This window comes from Erigeron canadensis, chromosome 1, assembly GCF_010389155.1.
Source record: "Erigeron canadensis isolate Cc75 chromosome 1, C_canadensis_v1, whole genome shotgun sequence".
NCBI classification, from domain to species: domain Eukaryota; kingdom Viridiplantae; phylum Streptophyta; class Magnoliopsida; order Asterales; family Asteraceae; genus Erigeron; species Erigeron canadensis.
The window spans coordinates 46,607,564-46,632,791 of NC_057761.1; the positions used below are offsets into that span (position 1 = coordinate 46,607,564).

The 25,228-nt window shown below is 31.1% G+C and overlaps 2 protein-coding genes and 1 long non-coding RNA gene across 10 annotated transcripts; 1 reads left to right on the plus strand and 2 right to left on the minus strand.

Moving 5' to 3' along the window:
- Nucleotides 1-964: 964 nt before the first annotated feature.
- On the minus strand, nucleotides 965-6,524 carry LOC122578656 (WD repeat-containing protein 55). Of its 3 annotated transcripts, none has more exons than XM_043750675.1 (16): nucleotides 6,442-6,524; nucleotides 6,172-6,293; nucleotides 5,319-5,351; nucleotides 4,791-4,855; nucleotides 4,606-4,693; nucleotides 4,451-4,523; nucleotides 4,209-4,315; nucleotides 3,405-3,447; nucleotides 3,260-3,316; nucleotides 3,082-3,158; nucleotides 2,929-2,977; nucleotides 2,791-2,837; nucleotides 2,634-2,707; nucleotides 1,719-1,774; nucleotides 1,515-1,644; nucleotides 965-1,167 (listed from the first exon to the last, which is right to left on the minus strand). In XM_043750675.1, the coding sequence occupies exons 2-16, from the start codon at nucleotides 6,264-6,266 to the stop codon at nucleotides 1,097-1,099; spliced, it is 1,065 nt and encodes a 354-aa protein (XP_043606610.1). In that variant the 5' UTR covers nucleotides 6,267-6,293; nucleotides 6,442-6,524; the 3' UTR covers nucleotides 965-1,096. The 3 variants fall into 3 exon arrangements, with proteins under 3 accessions (XP_043606610.1, XP_043606601.1, XP_043606619.1); XM_043750666.1 differs by having other exon boundaries at nucleotides 6,423-6,519; XM_043750684.1 differs by having other exon boundaries at nucleotides 6,467-6,498.
- A 2,449-nt stretch (nucleotides 6,525-8,973) lies between these two features.
- Nucleotides 8,974-10,161, minus strand: LOC122585844 (metalloendoproteinase 1-MMP-like). Its single transcript, XM_043757966.1, has one exon. It carries the CDS (start codon nucleotides 10,118-10,120, stop codon nucleotides 9,062-9,064), a length of 1,059 nt encoding a protein of 352 aa, XP_043613901.1. The 5' UTR covers nucleotides 10,121-10,161; the 3' UTR covers nucleotides 8,974-9,061.
- A 7,686-nt stretch (nucleotides 10,162-17,847) lies between these two features.
- Nucleotides 17,848-20,562, plus strand: LOC122602973. Of its 6 annotated transcripts, XR_006324428.1 has the most exons (6): nucleotides 17,848-18,017; nucleotides 18,129-18,241; nucleotides 18,825-19,010; nucleotides 19,225-19,443; nucleotides 19,927-20,163; nucleotides 20,319-20,562. It is a non-coding gene; the product is annotated as an uncharacterized LOC122602973 (long non-coding RNA). The 6 variants fall into 6 exon arrangements; XR_006324427.1 differs by lacking the exon at nucleotides 18,129-18,241 and having other exon boundaries at nucleotides 17,851-18,017; XR_006324429.1 differs by lacking the exons at nucleotides 17,848-18,017; nucleotides 18,129-18,241 and adding an exon at nucleotides 18,351-18,596.
- The last annotated feature ends 4,666 nt before the right edge of the window (nucleotides 20,563-25,228 follow it).

Genomic DNA, 25,228 nt, shown 5'->3' on the forward strand with positions numbered 1-25,228 from the left:
TAATATTTTATATAAACTTTTTTATTTTGTAAAAAGTATTAATATTACTAATTAAAAATATATTTTTGACTTTTATTATTACTATTATAATTAAAATTATGAATTCCATTCAAATTCAGTCAACCAAACACAAAAAATGATTCCAATTATTTTTAAAAAAATTCTGCGAACCAAACGCCCCCTAAAAGTAACAAACAAATACCACTCCACAAAACAATGTGCCTTCACCATATTATTAGGCCAGTTTTAATAACACATGGTTCCTGTTTTTGGCTATTGATGACAGCTTGAGGTAGTTAAGAATTTGCAAAGTGGTAAGTAAAAGAAAAAAAAGGCAATATTAGTTTTGGATTGCCGTTATCAGTATGTGTAAATATGTGTAAATCTGTGTAGACGAATAGTTGGCAACTTTTTGATTTTTCATTCTGATTTTTAGGAACTTTGTGATAGTTTATTCTGGTTTTAATCACTTTAATAGTTACTACTAATAGTTTCTAGCCGGGGTCAGCGGTGATGGTGGGGTTGAAATGGAGAACCTAGGGGGTTTGGTAAAATTAATATAGAGAAGCATATTGTGTTACCCGGCTCACGGCATCTCGATTGCAAAATCCCTCCTCTACATAAATCCGTGTTAAAGCCTTAAATCGCAACACTAGTGAGAAGCTAACTATCCTGAACACACGTGTAAGAATCATACAAGGATACCAGACAGAACGGGATTATGCCCAGAGAGAAAGAAAGCTAATATATCCGATATGCAACAGTCTGCTATTAATGAGACTTTTCAGAAACCCCAAATATAATTAACAAATAGAAAAAAACCTGTTTCTCTTTTTTAATATATAGCATCTCTGAATACCTGTTTCTCTTTTTTCTCTCCCTGTTCTTGTACCTGGACTTGTTCCCCTAGCAACTCGCTAGGTTATTTTGATTAATAAAAGTTCTTTTGAACGTTAAAAAAAAAAAAAAAAACAAATAGAAAGATCTTGTATAACAAATATAAGTGTATTCAGACAACTAATCTTTGTTAATAACTTTAGAAACAAAAAGAACAAACGCTTTTTGCACGTTTTCATTAACATCCAACTTCACAAGATCATAAATCCGCAAAGAAATCACTTGTGTTATCAAGGCCTCGAGCTCCTCCATTATTTTTCCTCTTGGTACCTAAAAGCAGCAAAAACATGAAGCGACATTTTAATCCCCTGATAACTACTTCCTTTATTCGCTTTATACTTGTTCTAGGCGAGTACTATAATTCTTCTTTTTTAATTACAATAGTAAAAGTACCATCATTGTGTTTTTATATACAAAGCAGAAAAAAGATTCATGGAAGGTTTAAATGTTTAATATACTTATGCATAAATAAACGAGTGTCAACTCGTCAAGAAATGTCAAGATTTTCTGGCCTGATTCATTAAAGCTATTGTTGGGAAAATGACAGGAATTTTAATTAGTTTATTTTACCTACCATAACAAGACGAAAAGTCAAAAATGACAAACAAAAAGGCTACCTTTAGAAGATTGTTGAGGAATATCATCAGTATCCATATCCATCTCATCGTCATCACTGTCAGCGGCAGCTGATTTACCCTCTCCTTTCTTTCCAGAACCTTCTTGCAGGAGACTATCTATATCCCACAGCTGCAAACCAGAAATGGCGTCAATTGGTCAGTTATCCAATCAATAAGATATCGGGATAATAAGGGAAAACACACCTTCAATGTCGAGTCATGTGATATGCTTCCAAGCAACTTTTTATCATGAGAAAACGCTAAAACAGGAAAACACACATTAATGACAAAAATTGTTTCAAGATAGGTATTCAAAGACGAATAAAAGTCACCTCCCAGACCTTAAGTCATTTTGAAACATGTAGGATTTTTCAACCATTTTACTCATCTAGTTCGAATGGGTAAGGGATAAATAAATAGAAATAATAGATTTAGCCTAAAAGGGAACATGTCAAACATCACCTAATTAATAAGAGCTAAAGTATATTAACATTTTTTATTACAATATACGGAGTAACTTTTTTCCGTATCTGGCACACCAACTATTTGTTAAAAAAAAGCCTGACAAATTTCAGTACTAGAATAACCTGTTATTTAACCCGTCCATTTTGCGACCTGCAGCCATTTACACAGCAGCTATCCCTGGTCAGTTGAACATTTTTTGGGTAATTGGGTGTATCACAAAAATTATACCCAAATGCATCAGCTAGCTTAACAAATAACAACAACCCGACGTTTCCTCTCCAAAGGGAGCAAAACAAGAGAAGGGTTGACCTTTCTCAACGCATACACAGCATAGGTGTGGCAAAATGGGCAGGCAGGGTTGACCATTTAACATTTTATATATCTTTTTCAGGTCATATCATATATAAATAAAAAAAATTATGCATAATTTCAACAAAGGCACAAAAAACTAATTAATAGATGTAGCTGTAAACACTTTCTATGCTTGGTTAACTTCTAACTCATTTGACATGTTTTACTTATATAACCAAGTTTCATATTATCAACTTTCAGCACGTTAGCAATTACTATCACCCAAATTGACCCATTTTCAGATAGATTCAAGCATATGAAGACAAATATAGAATGGATGCTCAATATGTAAACAAGGCTTACCAAGACGTTCCACAGGATACTCTGAGTGCTCTGCAATTGGCTGAATTATTCTGTTGGGCAATATACCTACCAAACTAAACACAATACGGATAAAAGTTTAAATCTCAAAGAAAGAAATTCAATTAAACAAGGTAACAAATTAAAACGGACTTCTCACCTGATGAGACCATTTTCGGTTCCAGCAATAACCCTCTCTTCATCAAGCTAAAGAAATACGAAAAGGTATAATCAGTATTTTGTAATTACAACTTTCAATTCTTATGCCACCATTATAATGACAATAAACTAAACTCACCTTTAACAACACATTTACTGGGTTTGGAGATAGAACGGTAAACCGGTCACTGGAAATATAGACTGATTAAGTTTTCTTTTGAACAAAAGACTGAAGTTCAAATGAAAAATCATATTGCAATTGCAAATAACATACATTTAGCATTCAGAATACCTGCAATCCTTGAAAAAACCCCAAGAGTATAATAACATCGTTCCGCTTTCAGTGCCACATATAACTTTTCGGCCGTTCTGAGTTTCAAACAAACAAACAGCATAAGTTACTAACAAAACTTGACTGCAATATAACAACATTATAATTTAAAAAAGAAGAAAAAATAGCACATTCATACCTTCATTATTACTATTGATAATGGCTCATCTTCAGAAAACTCTGAACGAGTTTGAACCTACAAACAAAAAGGTGCAGCAAACAATATTTATTATAACATCTTTGAAAATATTATCTTTAGATAAACACCCTTAAAAAAGACATACCTTGTTACTTCGCAGGTTACAAACAGATAGAGTGCCATCTCCACTAGATAGGTTGAATGTAAGAAAAAGAAAAAACACAATATGATAAATCAAGGTGAACACATTGGATACTTCCAAATAAAGGTAAAAGCAAATTACATAAAAAGGGGTAGTTAATGTTTATTTTTGTAATAATGGGGTAATGTTGATTTTGCGACAATAAACGGGGTTACTGATCATTTTGAAACATATAAAGGAGTGCCATAAAACCACCACATTTGAACAGTGTCTTACCCCCTTATATGTTTAGCGACCACCTTTTTGTTTAGAATTGATTGGTGACCCCTTTTATTGTCGCTAAATTGACTGTAGCCTTTGATGCGAAAAGAACATTAATCATCCTTTTTTAAGCAATTTGCACTAAATGTAACTATTTTATACCCTTATATGTTTAGCGACCACCTTTTTGTTTAGAATTGATTGGTGACCCCTTTTATTGTCGCTAAATTGACTGCAGCCTTTGATGCGAAAAGAACATTAATCATCCTTTTTTAAGCAATTTGCACTAAATGTAACTAGTTTATAAAAAAAAAAAAAATCAGACAGCTGATAAAAAAAAAGTGCTTATATTAATAATAATCCCTCTTCTGACATTCCCACAGATACACAGACTCGATTTTTGAGTGTTAAACTGATCCCTTTTTATCATTTTAAGATTATATACAAAGGTGTTTTGATTACAATGAAAAACTAGCAGATAACTCACAATCTAAGCAGATGTTAAAAAAAAAAACATTTTGGGTTCACAAAACGAAAGACAATTACCTAGTTCCTAGAAGTTTCATGGAAACAGGCTCGAGGGTCATATCAGTAATGTACTCCTCATGAACTTGAAATGAATTGCAGCAAGATTGTTGTCTTGTATCCCAGACCTACACATTACAAATGTGGCAGAAAAATAAGTATTAAATTAGGTAGAAGTCGGTTGAGATTGACCTTTATACACCAAGTAAGTGATTACTGATTACTATAAGATTTAGATACAATTATGAAATAGAATAAGAAACCTTTATACACCCTTCATCACCTCCAGAAGCAATTGTTGTTTCTGTGAGATTGACCAATCGGTTAACAGCTTTCCTACAAACAAGAAAAAAACTTCGAGTAAATCTTAGGAATAACTAAATAGCCTACAACTTTTGCAGGAAATTAGGATACCTACTCATGACAATTTTCAAGACGTGCAACTGGAGATCCTGTTTCAATATCAGTAGCCAAGATGGAACAGTCGGGAGATCCCGTGAGGATTACTGATGACGTGAAAAACAAACAATAAGCAATTTTACTTAGTCGGCCGAATTAATAATCAAGGTTTAACATTATATAAGCAACGTTGATGTGCATTACCACGGCCTTCATTGATGAACCTAACGGCTCTACAAGATTCACTGTGTGCACGAACCTTCAAGACCCTAAAATGATATTTATCAGAAGAAACCCAGATTTAAGCATTTAACAAAGTATGAGCATGAATAACATCAACACATATCTCCAGTTATATCCGCCATATTCAGAATATATTATCTACAATAATCTATGTTTGACCTCCGAGGAATCAGTTTCTAACTTCAAAGATAAGGCTTGGATTCGAGTTGAGATCGAAGCAAATATTATTTGAAACTTTTAACTCGGTGATTAATGTCACTCCAAAATTGATAATTCATCCCCATAAACTACTTGAACTTATGGTTTTTACATGTATGATCTGTGTCATTGTGGTAGACTTTTGGTTAACCATTTTCACAAATTCATATGATACACATTTTCCATTGGCAAAATAAAAGTCGTTGACAGTGTTTGTGGTATAGTGAACCATTTTCACCAAAATCTTACAACTTCCATAAAATATGTGTCTTCTTGGAATCAGATAGTTACCTTTGTGGTTCTGAATCTTCAGCATATCGATATCTGTAAGGTATAAACAATATTGAGTTAAATAACATTCAAGCACCTTGCAAATAAGCTGAGTGAGGCCTGATCGGCTTACAGACATTAGGCTAAGATCACTATATGTGATAGTTGATGCATGACTGAGTTCAATTAGGAGTATTAATAGGTCAAGCAACTAATGATCTACTTGATCTAAAGCTAGTTTAGAACTAGTTCGAGCTTGCTACTTTTAGAGTTTAAGTCGAGCTTGAACACAACTTGATCCTCGGGTAGCTTCATGATACGAGCTTGGAAAACTAATATTCGGCTATAGTATCCAAAAGCTCGTTTAATTTTCCCAATTTGAACGGCTAATTGCGCTTAACAAATCAGGCAAACTGAACAACCTACTCAAAGTTTTATAAGTTTTTAATATATAGAATTAGTTTATTTCAAGGTCAATTTAGAACGATTATACAAGTTTATGGATGACATACGCAAGCAATCCAAGCTTACAAAATAACTAACTTTTTTTTTTATAATTGACTAAACGAGTATCGAACTTGAACTCAAACAAGAATGAAATACTTAAGTTTGAGCGCGATCACAGTAATAAAAACTTATCTAAGTCAGGTCGATGTTGACCATTTACACCCCTATGTCAAACTCAATGAAGCATATATACTAATTAACAAAATTCATTCTTCAAATATATAAGCAAGTTTCTAATAGCTAAAACTTCATGGATTATACCGACATATTACATTAGCCCCGAACACGACCGCTCAAATCAATTGTGCAACCCTAGTATTATGTACATTGAAATAAAAGCATATAAAAAGAGGAATGATGGACTTACACAAAAAGCTTGCCAGTAATTAAACCAACAGCAACTAACTGATTGGATGGATGAAAATCAAGATCAAATGCTATATTCTTCACATTTATCTCCATTTATTCACTATCTTCTGAATATTGTTGCTGCATAATTTGAAAAAAAAACAATCAGATAATAAAATAGTGGCAAAGGGTTTTAGGTTTGCATAATTTGAAAAAAATCAATCAGATAATAAGAAATATGTGATTATAGCATCTTGATTATATTGTTACGTTTATATATTTTTTTCACCGGTTAAAAGGGATAGAAGAACCACCGAAAGCAGGGTGAGAAGGAGGCTAGGGTTTTAGGTTTGCTTGTACAAGTTTGTGGGTATAGGGGTTAACAAGAAACTTTCTTTTGTAACTCGTGTTTTAACCTTTTTTTTTACATAATTTTTTTTTGGAAAAAATCATGATTTAAATAAAGTCAAATTGGCAAATCTTTTTTGCAAAATTGTATAAAAACAACTAGATTACTAAAACGGAGTGGAAATATTAGCGCGTTGTTTCGACCTTATGTCATTTTCTTTTAATCTTTTCATTTGCTCGCGATCTAACTTACGTTGTCACCGTAAGAGGAGAAATTCCCAACTAAGCCGTCCGAAGGCACGACATTTTTTTTCATTTTTCCTTCATATAATTTATGTTAATTTATAAAAAGAAATAGTTTTTTTTATTAATTATCATTAACGAAAACCAAATATGTTTCATCAACCACTTTTTCCTTTCTTCTTATGAAAAAACACAAATCATTATCTTGTAAAAACAGATTGAGCAAATTTAACTGCCGATGGTCTCTTTGAAAATACAGCAAACAAAAAAGTGAGAATACATGACTTAGAGAATTATCTTAAGTTTTTATAAACTATTACATACAGTATATGCTATATTCTTTTTAGATTTCATTAAACAACTATCTTTATACTAGCCTTGTACCCGCCCGATGCAGCGGGATATAGGAAAAAAACGCTGGTTAAGTAGTTGTACCGTGTTATTACATGAATGTATGATTTAACTCAAGTGTTTCTTACCACCGTTATTATTTTTAGAGTGAGCTTTTTTTATGTTGATTGATTATTAAATTCGGTAACGCATGTGTGTATTTTAGTATACTATGTGAGCAACTTAAGGAAAGAAAAGGGACACGTGTAAGGTTTTTTTAAGGGTATTTTTGAAATTCCAAGAATAAAGTATTTTATGATAATATAGATTAAAATGGTAAATTGGAGATTTTAAAGGTAGAGTATTAAATTTTAGGGAGAGTAGTTTGTTTATATAGTATAGATATATATATATACACACACTAAGGTTTTTACCGGCACGTTGTGCGGTTATTTAATTAATATTTTAAAGTTTGTAATATTGATATTTATAACCAAAAAATTTGTTTAGTTAGCATAATTTTATTGTGTTGTTTATTTCACTACAATTGAAAAATATATAATGATGTCTGTTATAATTATGTCGAAACAAATGGTAATTGATGAAAATATTATATTTAGAAGCTAACTCTAATAAGTGATTATATAATATGTAAAACACGATTACATGCTCATGGCTAATCAATAAAAAAAGTAAGAGAATATTAAAAGTAATTTACATGTGAAGTTAGATATGGAAGCAAAAAAAAAACGAAATTATGGTAGATATTTTTATTTTTATATTTTTGTAATATTATTTAAGTAATAATTCATTTGTAATTATGGATATAAAAATAAATATTCTTCTTTATGATTTTTTTATGGTTAGTATGTAATTTAATATAATATTAGATAATTTCCTAAATTTATTCTTAATATGTTGTTATAAATAATTGGGATTAAAATTTTGTTGCCAAATTTCTTAATCTATTTTTATTTATTTATGTATTATAATTGTTGTAAAAAAACATGGAGATGCCACGTAGGATAAAATTTTACATGGCAATGTTTTAAGATAGTGTAAGTTGAGGATGACTTGAAAAGGCTAAAATTTTTACCGTTCTAATATATATATATATATATATATGAGAAAAATTAATTCCAAAATAATCATTTAATAATTTTATATACAATACAAATATGATTTGAATAAGATATCAACACTATTTTCATAGATGACTTGAAACAATGATAAGATACAACAGGGGAAAAGAATTAAAAACATTATAAAAATAAAATAAAATTGCAGCTACCAAAAATCATATACTTACGTCTTCTAATGTCAATTTTCACTGATATACATTTTTATATCGTATAGTTAACTTATTTCATCATAAGATAACAATAAAACAGGTGATTATCTTTATTTGCGGTGTTAAATTAATTTTTAAAAAAAATATAAGTTTTTAATTGACATGTGCACAACAAATTTTGTGGCTGGTTTTCATATCCTTTCATGATGTTTTGGAATGTTAAAAAGATTTCAAAATTCAAACCTTTAACAAAAACACATTAAAATCTAACCATTTCAACCCTTAAAACTACATGGCTAATTGGTTATCCATCAAACCAATCCACCACATAATTCTAACAACATCGTTATCTTATCATGCTCAAGTTATTTTCATGTGTGCAAACAAAACTTCACTTCAAAGTTTTTGTCTTTTAAGGGCTTAAAATGACAAATATAACAATTTTTTAGTAGATCAGTATATGTAATAACATGCTGTAATAAACACTAAAACATCACACCACAAATAAATTGCACGAATGAGTATATCAGTGCTACCTTTTCATGAAAGTAACATACATAACACTAACAGTTTAAAAAAACAGAAAACAGTATATTGCTAAATGTCTAACCTTTTTTACAATAACATAAAGACTAATTAAATGTATGAGGACTTGAATAAAAGCCCACTTAAAAAAAATCAAAAGAGAAAATTTGTGTCATAATAACAACCTTACAAGTAGAACCAAACAAGTTAACCACTTAAAAGATGCTGTAATAATCCAACCCGAAGAAATATCAGATTCCATCAAAGAATTGTATTGAAAATTCGGGTTTGACCCATACAACGCTTGAATTCCTTCAACATCATCAATCTTAAGATCCACTCTCTTCGTTCTCGGGCTCAAACTCGGGTACATAATTGCATCTTTAACCGAAGAATGAGCCAACCCAAGTATATGTCCGATTTCATGTGTCGCAACGGATTCCAAATCAACCGCGGTTTTTGATTTAGTCGATTTGAAATCAACGGCCCATGTTTCCGCTTCATCTAAATGAAGCCTACCGTTTTCCGGTGAAAACGCGTGGGCCAGTACTCCCAATACTCCATCAAAAGGCTCCCCATCCCCGTGATTGCCTTTATGAAAGGCGATTTTAATATCTGAGGATGGATAGTCCTCTGTTTCAGTAAAATTCACTGGTATAACGGACGACCATCTTGAAAAAGATCTTTTAAACGCTTCTTGTATATCATCAACACTTATGTAATCAATCATATGATTTCTCGAAAAAGCATATGTCAAAGTTAATCTAGACGAACTCCCCCATCGCGGCTCTCCGCTAAAATACGCATAGTGTTTAGTCACGTGTATATTCTGATTTTTGCTTCTAATAGTTTCGTCACTCACGCCACAGCGTGGTGACATAATTTGGTTAACAGTGTCTGGGTCGAGTTTCCCAGACACTGTTAATCCTAAATTCTTTTGGTATTTTAACACCGCGGATTCTAAGTTTTCGTCAAATATGTCTGTGAAGTTGTCAAATTCAAGGTACCCGAATTTGTGGAAGTACTTTTTGAGTTCAGACATGCCAGAGAAGTTTGTGCCCTTGCCAGCGTCGATGAAGCTGATGAAGTTTTGCCACGTGGCGTTTGGTGAGGGATTAGCGGAAAATAAGAAGTTGTCCGGACCGGTTCTGGCGGGAAAGATGCAAAGAAAAAGAGATAAAAAGGTTATGAAGAAGAAGGCGGCATAGTTGTAACTGAAAACCCGAAACATGGTTAGTTGTAAAAATAAGGGGCTTTTTTGGTTAAAGAGTTTGGATTCGTTGAATTCTTAAAGTTGTATCGACAAGCATGAATCCAACTATTTATATGGACCATGATAATAGCTTTATTAAATTAATTATTAATAAATACGACTATGTGTCAAACAAGCTAACTAGGTTTCCCTAATTAAATTTTTATACATATTTACATGTACTTTACAAAAAAAAAAACATATTTACATGTATAAATTATGGGAAAAGTTTAGGTAAAACATGTAATACCTATCTTAGATAAAACAGGGGGAAATTATATAAAATTTAGGGGGGATTATGCAAAATTCAGGAAAGGTTTTATATGTTTATCAAATTCAAATGTTTAATTTGTAACTTTTTTTAACATGACACTACCTAAAATAGGTAAAGTAGTGCAGTACGAATTATTTTCCCATAAATTATTTACATAATTGCACATAACCACTTTAAGGGTTATGATATAGAATATGATTTTCTGATAACATTAAACATACTGTCTTATAGGTGATCACACGATGTTTATTATTTCTCCATAATTGATATTAATAATTTTTGAATATATATATTTGTGATAATTAACCTTTTTTAACATATATATGTGGTTTCTTATTATAGTAATTAACTAAGAAGAATAATTATTTTGGAATGAAAGGGTGACAAATTGAAATAAATGAATATGTTATAACAAAGATATCTTTAATAATATAACTAAAAGAGGGGGTTGGGGTACACTTGGCACCCCTAATCCCGCTCCTAGAGTCTAATCCTTACTCCTTATTAATTCTTTAAATTTTTTAATATTAATCTAAATTAATTTATACTTTTTGGTTTTCCATAATCAATTTACACTTTCACCCCAATCTAAAATAATTAATTTACACTTTTTGGTTTTCCATCACTAATTTACACTTTAACCCTATTTAAAAATAATTAACTTACACTTTTTGATTTTTCATCACCAATTTACACTTTAACCCAATTTAAAAATAAGTAATTATATTTTTTTAGCTTTCCATCACCAATTTACACTTAAAAATAACTAATTTACACTTTTTGGATTTCCATCACCAATTTACAATTTCACCCAATTTAAAAATAAACAAGTGTACCCCCAATTCCCTCTTTTAGTTATATTATAGATACTTGAATTCCTATTTTTTAGTTTTGATTAATATATTTTAAGACTACATCTATTGGACGGGCCTGAACACTAGTATATATTTACATAATAAGAATGGTGATTAATGATATGTTCGAAAACTTTGACTAAGATTGAAAGAAATTAATGTAACAAATATTATTATAAGTATATAAGTATATAAATAATAAATTATTTTTCTAATAAGTTATTATATATTATTATGTTTAGAAATAGATAAGATGAGTGTACAAGAAAGATGAGAGTTTGATAATTGGAAGATTCTTTTGAGCCATCTTTCTCTTTCTGATTACTAGTTTTTGATGGAGATGTTCTATGGTGGGTGAACCACTAGGTTTGGGCTTTGTAGTCTCTTTCATGTTATATATATGTTTAGGTTTATACTAATAGTAAATAAGAACTTTCGAATAAAGTAAACAGCATACATTTAAGGCCATTTTGTTCGCATAGTTTAACAAGAATGACCATAGGCGCTTAATTTTTTCATAAAATTTTGTAACTTTCGTTTCTTTATGATTTTATATAAATGGTCAATAAGAAACAAGAAAAAAAAAAAAAGGGGGGGGGGGGGGGGGGGGGGGGGGAATTTTAAATTAATCTAATGTACTTCAACGCTATAAACCATTGATATCTTATCAGCTAGAGATGGCAGATTGAGTTGTACAACTTGTTTAGAACTAACAAGCAATAATAAGCATTATGGGTCGGATTTAACTTGATTTACTCCCTATTAGTGTTTGGTAATATGAGCATGTAAATTATATGTGTGAATATAATATATATATCTTTCGATTTTATGAATGCACCTTGAAAACATCCATAGTTTAGTTTATTTTGTATTGGACCAAAAAGAATAAGAGAGTTAAATTGTCAAAAGGTTTTAATTCTTTATGGTTAGTTTCAAAGTGGAAATCACAAAGGGTAATAATTTTAAGGTTGATAACAAAAGGTGTTGAACAATAAATCCTAAGTGGAAGACTATGTGATGTTTGTAGTTGGGACTCTTCTCGTTGGTTGACCTAATAATTAGGTGGCTTTACCATCAAACCCCTGAATGGGTTTTTTGTAGATTAATGATAAAATAAACTTAGCGTGGAACTTTTCTATTTATTAAATTTTTATCCCGTGGAAAATGCGACTAAGTTTTAATAAATCGGTTTCTAATTAGTTTGTTATTAGTTCATTAAGTTAATCAAAAGTAGGACCAAATATTTGAGACATATACATTTATAGGTAATGTAAAACAAATTTTGGAATGAAATAACATTAGATAACCTATAAAAGCGTGTTATAATATATATATATATATATATGATCAAATCTGTATTATATATAACATTTTTTATATTACAACTACACAAATCATCCATGTATACAATTACATAGTCCAACAACTATCAAAATGAAATTTAAATAAAAGAGGCCTTGTAATTTAGGTCTTGTACTTCAATCATATTATAAATGTAACAATACTAATACGACCTGTATTATTAACCTTATAAAATATTATCCATTACTTCTTGATATTTTTCCATGTCCTGCAATCTGGTCCTGCAGGTGTTAACAAAAGTCTACAATTCAGCAGACACTTAGCTAACGAACTCACATCATGAGCTTTAATCTGTAATAATACAAAAATTCCAAATTAACTTTTAAAAATTGATAACTAAACTTACTTTCTCATTCTACTTTAGAGCGATGAACACCGATGCCAGCTTCACATCAGTGGCCTAAATGGCATAACTATATGTTAAAAAGATTGTCTGAATCATAATATCTACTTGGTTGTAGTACACTGGCTATACTCGATAAAGACCAATGGTTCTGATAATAAATACTACATTGAAAAATGCAAATTCAAACACCCAGTAGTAAATGACATGAAAAAGGTTCAAGCTTTCGGCTTTTGAGTTTTGACTCTGCAACTTAAAACAGGCGATTTCATGCACATACCTTATCTTGCATCTCTTGCTTACTCTGTTCTAATTCTGGTCTTGGAACCTGAGTATAACACAAATATAAGACATGACTAAATTTATGAATGCCAACATCAATATTCATTCTTGCTATATTTGGACAGAATCTATAAAAGCTAATTCTAACTTTCACAACCTTAAACTCAACTAACCAAATGCTGCAAGATCAATAAATAACCGAGCTGAACTTAAAAGGTGTCATCCAAAGTTGATAGCAATTCATCAGCCTTACATTGACATCGAGGAGCCAACTCTTCTATCCTCTTCTCATACTTATCTACCGATTTTTTTCTATCACTTTTTCTGCAATATTCAATATAACTCAATACCACTTGAATAATCAAATAAGCTATGTCTAAATTTCTTACTTCAACAACAATAACATCATAAGCTAAACATGAGCCCAAATGGCATATGAGCTTGAATCTAAATGGCATAAGCCATTAACTTAGGTTTATCAACAACTTAAGTTCACATTTCACAAAATTTTCATATTTGATAAATGATACATATATATAATAACTACCTAAATTTGACATACAACTTGTTTGAGTTAAACCCAACCAAAAGTGTTTCGACCCAATACCTAACCCACTAGACCTGTCCATTTTGACACCTCCAAAAGTAATAATCGAGGTAATCATAATCATTAAAAACCATTAACAACCATTTAACTTTCATTCAAGTAATCTAGTGATACCTCTATGTCAAAGAAACTCTAGGCATGTTTCTTTCATTTACCTGCAGTAAAAAGAAACAAAATAGCATGTGACTTAGCACCTACAACCCACTAAAAGAATGGGAAATCATCCTTATCTTACACCACCACTGCCAGCTGCAACCTCAGCAGCTACAGTTGCCGGATTTTTAAAAAAAGATAAATATATTACTTAAAAAGAGATAAATAGCCTTTACAGTAGTGCTACATACATGAATAAACCATCTGCCCAACCCCCGTCTTGGAAGTTTCCTATTAGGAATGACGTAGTCAGCCATTAAGCTACAAAACATGTTTTAAATACTCAAATGTCCGACTTACCTCTAATATTAGTGGTCTTCCCTTCTTTGTTCTTTGTTGGCCCTGCCTTTTTTTGCTTCACAAGTTTCCTAATAAGTACGACAAAAGAATATCTCTGAGGATGTTACAAATTTATATGTATTCCAAGTTTACTGAAATCTAAATTTATATATATTCCAAGTTTACAGCCATAAAAATATCCCTTAATTGTAGATTTTAGACCTCAAATCTGCTAAAATTAATAAATTCCTTGAAGAAAGCATCGACATCGCATCGTGCTAAAATTAATCTCCAGTGACCACCGCATTTGAGCAAGCTTCACCTACATAAACGAATACAAGATAAAGAATAGACCCATAACATAAAAGGAAACAGATGTAGGGTATCCAGATTTTCCTAACCTTATTAGGACGCCCTACTATGATATCATCCACTTCATGCTTATACCTAAAACAATAATAAATCCATTATTTAGCTTTAACTATATTGAAAAAACTTTATAATAAATATATCCAAGTGCATGGCTCTCAAAGTATGAACATAAACCAACTCATTTACACACTTAATAATCGATAAAAAGTTGTCACACTTTGTCCTCAAGCTCTGTATTCCCATCAAAAGGAACAAACAAAAGTATATAAAACTTATGAACATAGGTGCACGTAGTTTTTCATCACAAATTGGTTCTTACCGCTAATAACTTGGTGCTGAACAACATACCAGTGTACATCTTGTGTATCTCCCTGTCTAATTGTCTCAAAAGCACTTTGCTTCCAAAAGTAAGCCAATTTCACTATAATAAATTACAGCTTGAGGAAAAAATATAAGTCACAAAATCTAACGGCCGTTGGAATATATTTTTTTGTGCATTTGTTGAAATATAAATTTTCAATAGCGATTCTTCATGAGCAGAGAAACTGAATCTAAAGTCGAGCCTCCTTTAAGCCTTCACCATATGTTTCATTTAACCAACTAAAGGTATTCCTACAAAATGAACAAACCCAACAATGAATCGGTCTTAAACTTAAATTAAAACAGCTTGGTGTTCAAGTGAATAGCCACAACAACAACAAACCCATGACATCTCTTGGGCTTCCACTCCTTACAAAACCAAATTGACTCCAAGTAACAACACAAGAAATAAACTTTTAAATTATGTAGCTTTTAGAAATGATTAAAAATCCATCAAAAGTTATCAAACTGCATATAATGTTCAATATATGAATGAAACAATAATATATGAATATAGTTACCTTGTCATCACAATAACCCAAATTAGTGTTTAGGACTATTTCATCACCTATAAAGCTTTCACAATTAGTGGTTTGATCACTTTTCTAACAATTTTAAACAAAAGCCAACTATCAAAATGCAATGCGGGTTATCAAAATCCAGAAATTCATTGAAGCATTTTACCAAACACTTGATATTCATATACAAATCTGAAAATTTTAAAGATGACCTGTATCAAACCTACAAAATTCTTAGAGGAAATCAACAAAGAAATAAGCATGTTTATATTTGCAACTTAAAAATACATCATATCATCATCCTTTATAATTGCATCATACCATCAAACCTACAAAATGAGTGTTATTGATTGACAAATCTCTTTTTGAATCATCGCACCCTTTTTCAACCCAAAACATAATCTTCATCAACACCTATTGATTGTCTTGCCTTTTTCACTTTTGCCATCGAGTTATATGCACAATCATTATATTTTCTTTTGTTGAATAAATCACAGGCGAGAAAAAAAAAGGTGGACAACAATATGTATTCTCCTTTGAATTTTAAAACATAAAATGTAAAATCATAAAGGAAAAATCATAAGAAAACCCTAATTTATATGAAAGAATACTTTGGAAACATCAGAAACTTTTTTTTTTTTACATCGAAATCAATATCTTCTTCATCAAAATCAATATCTTCATAGTCTTCTTCATCATCAAAATCAAATTGATATAAACAATAAAGAGTTTGAAAGAAACTTGATAAAAGAAAAGAGAGAGATAAAGACATAGATTCTTAAAAAAATTATTTGAATCTGATAAGAGAGAGAAAATTAAAAGCCCGCCTCACCTCCCTGTCCTGACATATCAACAAACACTTTTTCCACTTTCAAATTAAAAAAGCCCGCCCATTTTTGAATAACCATATATATTATTATTAATTGTTTTATTAACTAAAAAAGCTTCTCAAGGAAGTTAAGTTTTATTAATCCACCCAAAATACCCTCTTTCACACACTAAAAATACCTCAAAAAACATACAACTTGATATCACAAATCCTATGTGGCACACCTCGTTCATCGACACGTCAACCTTGTGATGTCACTCGAGTTGTTTTTTTTAGTATGAAAGGGGAGATTTAACATATGAAAAATAAGAGAAAATCGTAACAATAGTTAATTTTTGTTGCGATCGTATCAAAATAGCTAAGGTTTTTTGTTATCACAAAATAGCCAACAAATCGCAACAAAAAATGAAATCGCAACAAGAAAGCCAAAATCGCAACAAGAAATGACAAATTGCAATAAGAAATGCCAAAATCGTAACAAAAAATGGAAATCGCAACTCGGAGTTCGCAACAGTTTGACTTTTTCCCCCTTTAACGATACTAGTTTATTATATAAGATATGAAAACAAAACTTCAAATATACCCTAAGCTTTCATTAATTTTTAAACACAATATAACTAAATAAAACATAACATTTATTTAGAACATAAAGCATTAAGAAATTAAAACACACATATATATTACCCTACAACACAAATTAAAAAAAAAATCAGTCCATGGTGTTTGTGTTGTAGGTTAATGTATTTGTGTGTTTTGATTTCTTAATGTTTTATGTTTTAAATAAATGTTATGTTTTATTTAGTTGTATTGTGATTTAAATTAATGAAAGTTTAAGATTTATTTGAAGTTTTGTATTCATGTATTATATAATAAACTAGTATCCTTAACAAAAAAAAAAGTCAAAGTCAAACTGTTGCGAGTTGCGATTTCCACTTTTTGTTGCGATTTTGGCATTTTTTGTTGCAATTTTGCATTTCTTGTTGTGATTTTTTTTTTTTTTGCGATTTTGGTTTTTTGTTGCGATTTTGTTGGCTATTTTGTAAAAATTCGAAACAATTTGGCTATTTTGTTACGATCGCAATGAAAATTTGTTATTGTCGCGATTTATTGGACTATTATAAATTAAAGGGTTTGCTAAATACAGCCCTTAGGGTTGTGTTTAAGGTGCTTAAATTGTTTGTACATTTACCATGAAAATCAGAGGACGGACTTTTAATATGGAAGGTATAAGTTTTTTATGCACGTGCTCTTAGGGCTGTATTTAGCATTTCCCATATAAAAGTTGTGTAAAGTTTTGAATTACTCACTTTATTAATACAAACTGATGTGAACAGTAATCACACTGGATTAATATATGTATCTGTTGTTTTAAATATTGATCAATAATTAGTGTTAGATGAGTTGGTTAGTTTTGTCTCTTTAATTATATTATATTTATTTTCTTTATGGTTTATCTGCTGGCAGAGAGATAAACATGATTAGTGTCAAAGTATGTTACGCGTTGTTTCTTTGAGAGAGCCGACTCTCAAACATTTTCATTACACTACCAATCACCCACACGCCTTTCCCTCTCTATCGCCTTCTGCTCTGGTTCTTCTAACGGTTTTTTTTTGGATATATTTCACTGGGCTTTTAATTGTCAGGTATTCTACTATCTTTCAAATCTACATTTTTCTTTCGGCTTTTCCTCTAATGATTTGATAATTGATTATCTAGGTTTTATATTATTATTTGATTTGTTGGTGATCAATTAGGCTAAAGGTTTTAGGCAGATTAATAGTCCTTTCTTTCAAGTTTTAGGCAGATTTATTTTTGAGGGTTGCGTGGCTTCGGCTATGGGGTACAAAAGTTTTGTCGTCCTTATATGGTAAGTAGGTATCAATGGTTTTCATGCTTTTACCTAATGGTCAAATATTGATCTTGATAGAAACTTTAACATTTTGTATGAGTTCTAGATTTATTTGCCCAGGTAAAGTAGGTTAGCTAGAAACGATATCAATAAGATTGAAATGATAAAAAGATAGAAGGCTTATTTCATGTAACTTACTCTTGCATCATTTCTTGATAACGAGAATGATTATCACTAAGTAATCCTCATTTTTCTTTTACGAGTTTGATGTTATCTGAGTTTCGCTATAACCAAATGATTGTTTAGCCTATGATGGATTACGAGCCACAGAATGAATCGGCCAAGGATTACGAATTCAAAAGCTCCTCTATAAGTAATTACATAATCTTTTGAATTTGCATTTTTTTTAGGTTACTAATTGCATTTTAATTAAAGTTCTAAAAAAGTTGCATTTTTATTGGCTGATTGCTAATTAGATATATCTAATGTCTCTTATTATTTTTTTCATATAGCATTTGTGTATCAGTGTATGTTTTAAATGATAAGAGCTTCTATTGGTGGTGTATCCTACTTCAAATGTTCAAGTATTATGTGTTTACAGGGGTAGTTGCATCTAACACCATCAATATTCCAATGTCACAACTCATAACGAGCTCTCTTACAATGGAAGATCAAAGTTCGGCATCGCTCAACTCAGGGATTGTAGTTAAGGTAATAAGTGTCAAGGCTTTGACAAGTTGGAATATGCGATTTTAGACATACATCACTTCCAAACCACTTTTAAAAGGTAATTTTATAGTTTGCTTCAACTTACTTTATAATAGAATATATGTTTTGTCGTCGCTTCTTCATTGAACTAGGTAATTACTATGAGATTTGATAAGTATGATGCCCTTTTTGTTGTGTTATTGCTGATTTTTGCAGTTTATTTTGCTATTGTCTATGCATATGTCTTGTAGTAAATTAGCTGTTTGAGGGTATTATAGCTTAGGTTTTTGCAGGTTTCTAAGGGACTGTTTGGAACCTCTGTTATAGCTTTTTGCTGTTTTAGCTGCTGTTTGAGGGGTTTTTTGTGCAGAGTTTCTTGGTTGTTTCGAGGTCATTTTGCAGCTGGTTTGACATTGTATTGTGCAAATTTGAAGACTGTTTTGAAGCCAATTTTGCGTATGTTTTCTGCAGATTCGGGGTTGCTGTTGTATTCACTGCTCATAAGTCGCCAAGTAAGTTTTTTCCCCCTAACTAATAGTAAATATATTTGGCTCTTTAATGGGTTCTGTAAGACAGACATGAGAATTCACACCTATTTTGGGCTTTTGGCTGCAAAATTGCTTCACTGTACTTGGACTTCTAGGGTGTACATTTTTGCATATATCTATAACCATCATATGATTTATCTCATAATCAATTGGGTATGCTCCAATGCTGTTCATCATTAATTTCCTGAGTCTCTAGCTTTCGCCCGTGTTTTGTACTTCAGTTTGCTATGGCTGTTGTTTCGAACTTTCGATGTAGTCTTGGGAGTGGGTAGGATTCCAGAGACTAGATTACAATTGGGCTGACGACTAATTATTTTGTCTTATATATGAAATTGTATTTCTTAGATCTGGTGTATCAAAACCAAATACATGAATTTGGACTGCTATATGATCATGTGGTTGATAAAATATGATGCAGTTGAATTTCATGATGGTTTTTAACGTTAGGTACAGAGGTCAAAACTGGTCAAAGCATGCACCCAGGTTCACCCACCAACATGGTTTACTGGGGATTTGGATGGTTGGCTTCAGCCTCTGCAATTTTATTGCTTGCAACTGAATGTTATAGTCTCTCCAATCTAACATAGTTACATGGCTATTAAAGGTGAAGACTTCGGATTCAACTAGCAGTGACAAACAAGCACAATATCCAAAATCATCGAAAAACAACCACGAGAATTACAAGTAAGCAAACAATATTTATAAACTTACATACAATCACTTTCGAAGTATTTGTCATTCAATTATAACAAAATTCAGGGCATAATATTCTTAAAAATAATCATTTTTTGATGGAAGTGGTTTAACTAATAAGCTGTATTTCTATTCATTTTGTGCAGTGGATCAACAATAGAACATCAGTTTCACGTATGAGATTCGTAAAAGGAAGCGGAAAAGCACTTAATAGCGCCTTATTTGTATGATGAAACAAGTGATCTTTGTGATTTACAGTAAAGCAAAGTGTATGACAGTGATAATTCTGTAGGCATTTATTGAGAACAAATTCCTTTGTATGTGTACCTATTTGATCTGTTCCCCAACTTCACCAATTGATTCATGAATGGTGCAAAATTCTTTCCTTCATTCTTGGTTTCTATATTTGAGCAGGTTGACTTTGTGTTTGTAAAAAAGTTTCCACAGTTTCAAGCGCTGACTCTAAAATTTAAGCTAGAACCATTTTTTCTAGGTAATGGCACAAAACTACTCAGATTCGAATGCTTCCATGTCACGTATAAACTATTCTCATTTTTAAAAGTGCTATTGATTCTCCTAACTAAATGGCTTAAACAATCTCTTAATTATAAGATTGTTACATTTGTTAAAATCAAAGAATGAGATAATATAAGAGAATTAGTGAAAAACTATTAGGAGGATTTTTAGGTTGATTCATCATTTCCCAATTTTTACTTCGATTGAGAAAGGATATATTAGAAAAATCATACACTCATACATAATTAATCTACACATTGTACTAATATTAAGCCTAGTATCATCTTATATACTTTGCGCAGTATCGTAATATTATTTTCTTACACACTTATTTAATTTGAAATCGACGTCGTCATGGTATCTCACATGTTGTGTATTATTGTCGCTTTTATCGTTTGGATGCCCATTTAGTTTGTTAAAAACAGATAATAAACTCTTTGAAACAAAGAAACTACAACTAAGACAGTAAGACATCAACTTTATTTTGCAAAAAATATGAAAAATAAAAATTTCTAACTTGGATAATAAGATTATGATATACACTCCATAAACGTAATGATAGAGTATTTACAGTATAAAGTTATGATATGGGCCGTATGAAACTACCATTGCGAGCCAAACAAGCTCGAGTCCTGCTGCTCTATAGATCAGGCTCAGCTTGGATGTTCAATAAACGGCCCAACTCAACATGGATTAATTTTAATTCAAGCCGAGTGATAATGAGCAAGTCAAGCCCAATGAGAAGATGCATAGCCCAGTTGTTTTATTTCTTTTTAGTTTTGTTGATTCCGTCAAAAGGAAGTATAGCCGTATCCGTATAGCGGTATAGGACCTATAGGTTTATCACCTCCTTATTTTTAGCATCATGAGATAGGTAATTTATCACTTTTGGTTTTGCGAGCACGATTATTTCATTTTCCTTTTCTTTTTGTTTAGTTAAAATTTAATATTGAAGAGAATTATATTCCATTGATATGGATATGCTAATTGTTGGCACAGTGAGAAGGTGATAGTTGTAAGCTAATTAAAGTTATCGTGGTGTGATTGTATCGATATACTCGTGTTTGAATTAGTTTATCGTCCAATGGTTGAATTCTCAAGTGGTGATTTTTTTAAACTGAATAATTTAGTATACGTGATACAACTGAAATGGTGGTGACAGTGACAGTATGGTGGCAGCGACAACAGTTTGGTGGTGGCGGCGACGGGCGATAACGACGGCGGTGATGGCGACAAAGGTGTTGTGATTGTTAATGTAAAAGTAATTCATGTAAAATGAGAGAACAATTATTTCATGGGTTGAGATATCTATATTGTAATTTACTTTGTATTTCATTAAGAGTAAATATAAATATATATTAAATAAATGGCTTTGGAAAAATAAAGTTGATAGTTGAGGGGTTTCGTTAGTGAGATTTAGAGGTTTCTTCTTCTTCTTTTAATAAAGAGGCTCTCATTTTATAAATAAATATAAATTGGTTAGCTTAACGATAATCATACGGTAGCGGCCTACCATTTGGCCATGGGAATGGATACGCAGACCAGTATTGATTGAATAAAATTTTGAAAACCTTGGAAGTGAACATAAGAGAAATAATTAGGTATTTATGTATCCGAAAGCATAACAATATCGTTTTCACTATGAGACAGAGAAACAACGGGTGTATTGTATTTGTCTTTAAAATTCTTAAATGCATACGAAATATCCTTTACTTTTTGTCCGGTCGTTTATGTACAATTAAAAAAGATTTTGAACCTGCCTATATATACATTTCTATCTTCGTAATAATTAGATGGACTAAAGTAAACAAAAAATAGTAGTCAAAAAGAAAAACGAACTATAACTTTAATAGAAAGAATGAAAAGCATTACTAGAAATGGCTATTTTGAACGAAATATTATAGTAACCCTTAACAGGTGTGGCTTGAAACAAAAAGAATGGAAAGTATCCATCTTCTCAATGAGTTATCTAATGACTCCGATCTTAGTAAATATTTTTGGGTCCATTATTCTTAGGGGGCCAAAAATGACATTACAAGATTGTGTTCTGTTAGTTTCACACCACAAAATTAGCTATAATTTTTCATTAATTACACTAGTTTTCACTTCACCTCCCATAATCATTCGAAACGGTTTTAAAAGATACTGCATGTGTCATGACACTCAACCGCCTCCTTTTTGTTTTGGTTTGGCAAGTTCAGGCCCAATTTTAGGGATCAAGGTTTTCTTTTTATCCTAGGCCATATTTTTTTAAGATATTATCGGAGACGGACCAAGACAAGTAGTTATTTTTTTAAGATACATAATATGCTGTAGAAAAATGATAATGTTAGCCCTAAGGGTTGTCATTAACAGCTTATTACATGCATAAAGAGTAGTACTTTATATATCAATAATCGCCCCCTGAATTTTCGCAAGTCAAAGTACAAATTTTAATGCATCAAATTAACTAATACTAACAGCCCTAAAGGTTGTCCTTAACAAAACTCTATGCTGCAATGATGTACTAAAAAGGTTGAGAAGTTACCAGTTTTGTATTTACTTAGATAGATTGACTCTTTATTGATTTTATTTTAGTTAAAAAAAAAACCCTGAATTTAGAAAGAGTAGGCGTTTAAATTTTTTTCAAAGACAAAGATATTAATTACTTGATGTCTTGATTGAAACCTTGATCCGATCAAAGGGACAATTGATAAAAGTAAATTTCAAACAAAAAATTTTGGCCTCAAAAACGACGGCTGCTCTTGATAGATATAAGAATTATTTGGTTCTTCGTTGTCAACTCACGTGGCTTTGTAACCTTAGTTGTTTATTATTGACTCTATAGGTTCCATGCAAATATATATTTTCTTTGCCTTTTACTAATATCTTTGTTTTCCATAGTTGCAACTAGAATTTTAATTAAAAGAAAGACACGAAATATATAAAGATATGTTTTACTAGTACGATAATATGAAAAATCGATATTTTTTTCCGAAGTGTTTGACTATATATTTGGGTGCAATATATTGTATTCATTTTGGGTATAAAAAGTCACGTATATAACAAAATAGGCCAAAGTAATTTTTTCGTCCCTGTGGTATTTCAAATAAGCATTTTCCCATCATCGTCGTTAACTTTTGGCTAAAATCGTCCATGTGGTTTGCATTTCGTCCCTGCCGTTATAACTTTTCCGTTAACCCCCTCACATGCAAGTCACGTGAGGGGCGTTTTTGTCTTTTTATAGAGTTAAGTGCAAAAATCGTCCATATGGTTTATTGTTTTCGCATTTTTCATCAGCGCCGTTAACAAATCCAGAAAAAATTTCAAACAAAACAAACAAAATTTACCGGTACCAATTTAACGCAAACAAAACAAAAACCGATATACCTACATTTGAGGATCTGCTCAATCTCTTTCAAATGCAAACACGTACATACAATGTTTTAAATACCGGTAGTATTACCCGTAATACCGGTACGGAGGGTACCCCGGTACAACTATTTCTGATATTTTCGGTTTTACTATTCCGGTACTTCCGATATTCACATTTTTATTTTTTGAATTTTTTCAAAAATTATTTTTATAATACTTTAATGTTTTTTTTTTTTTTTTTTTTTTTTGTCATTTGTGAACTTTTTTATATTTTGTTATAAAGTACCTATTTTTATATATATTTTTTTAGTGAATTGTAATTATATTTTAACTATTTTCGTTAAATTGTAGTAAGTTTTATAACATTTTTTTAAAAAATAAAATAAACTAAATTAGTTGTACCGACCGGTATTAAATTAGTTCCTCATATGTAGGTATATATATAGGTTGTTGATTTGAGTTTGTTTTGGTTTTTGATTAAATTTTTCTTTGGAGGTTTGTTAAATACAAGGATGAAAAATGAAAAAACAACAAACCATAAGGACGAATTTTGCATTTAAACATAGGACAGATGGGTGAAAAGACTTAAATGCCCCTCACATGCAAGGCGCGTGATGGGGTTAACGGATCCAAGGATGAAATGCAAACTACATGGATGATTTTAGCCAAAAGTTAACGTTGAGGATGTAAAATGCTCATTCGAAAAACCACAGGAACGAAAAAAGTACTTTGGCCAACAAAATATATAGTACTGGTTTTGGATAGTTGAAAGTTCCACATTATTTAAATTTGACTAAAGATACAAGCTATTAATTAATAAATATAATACTTGTATCAAAGACTTTTAGTATTAAAGACTAAATGACCTATATTTGTGATGCACCTATCCATGAGTTTCTACTAGTGACAATCAAAAGTATGTTTTACCAACCAAGAGATTTTTATTTGGTTATTTAAGGAAGATAGGTAGTCGCAAACGCATTTATATATCTTATTTCAGTTTAATTATTCGACTTCTTATTTAATTACCAACCAAATCATAAAAATGCATCATATGATTTGATTTCATTTATCGAATCACATGAAATTTTTTAACATTTAGTTGGTAATTTAAAAATGCATTGAAAACTTTAACTAAAATAAAAATCGAATCGTGTTTTGACCATAGTTGTTAGACCACGAGTTG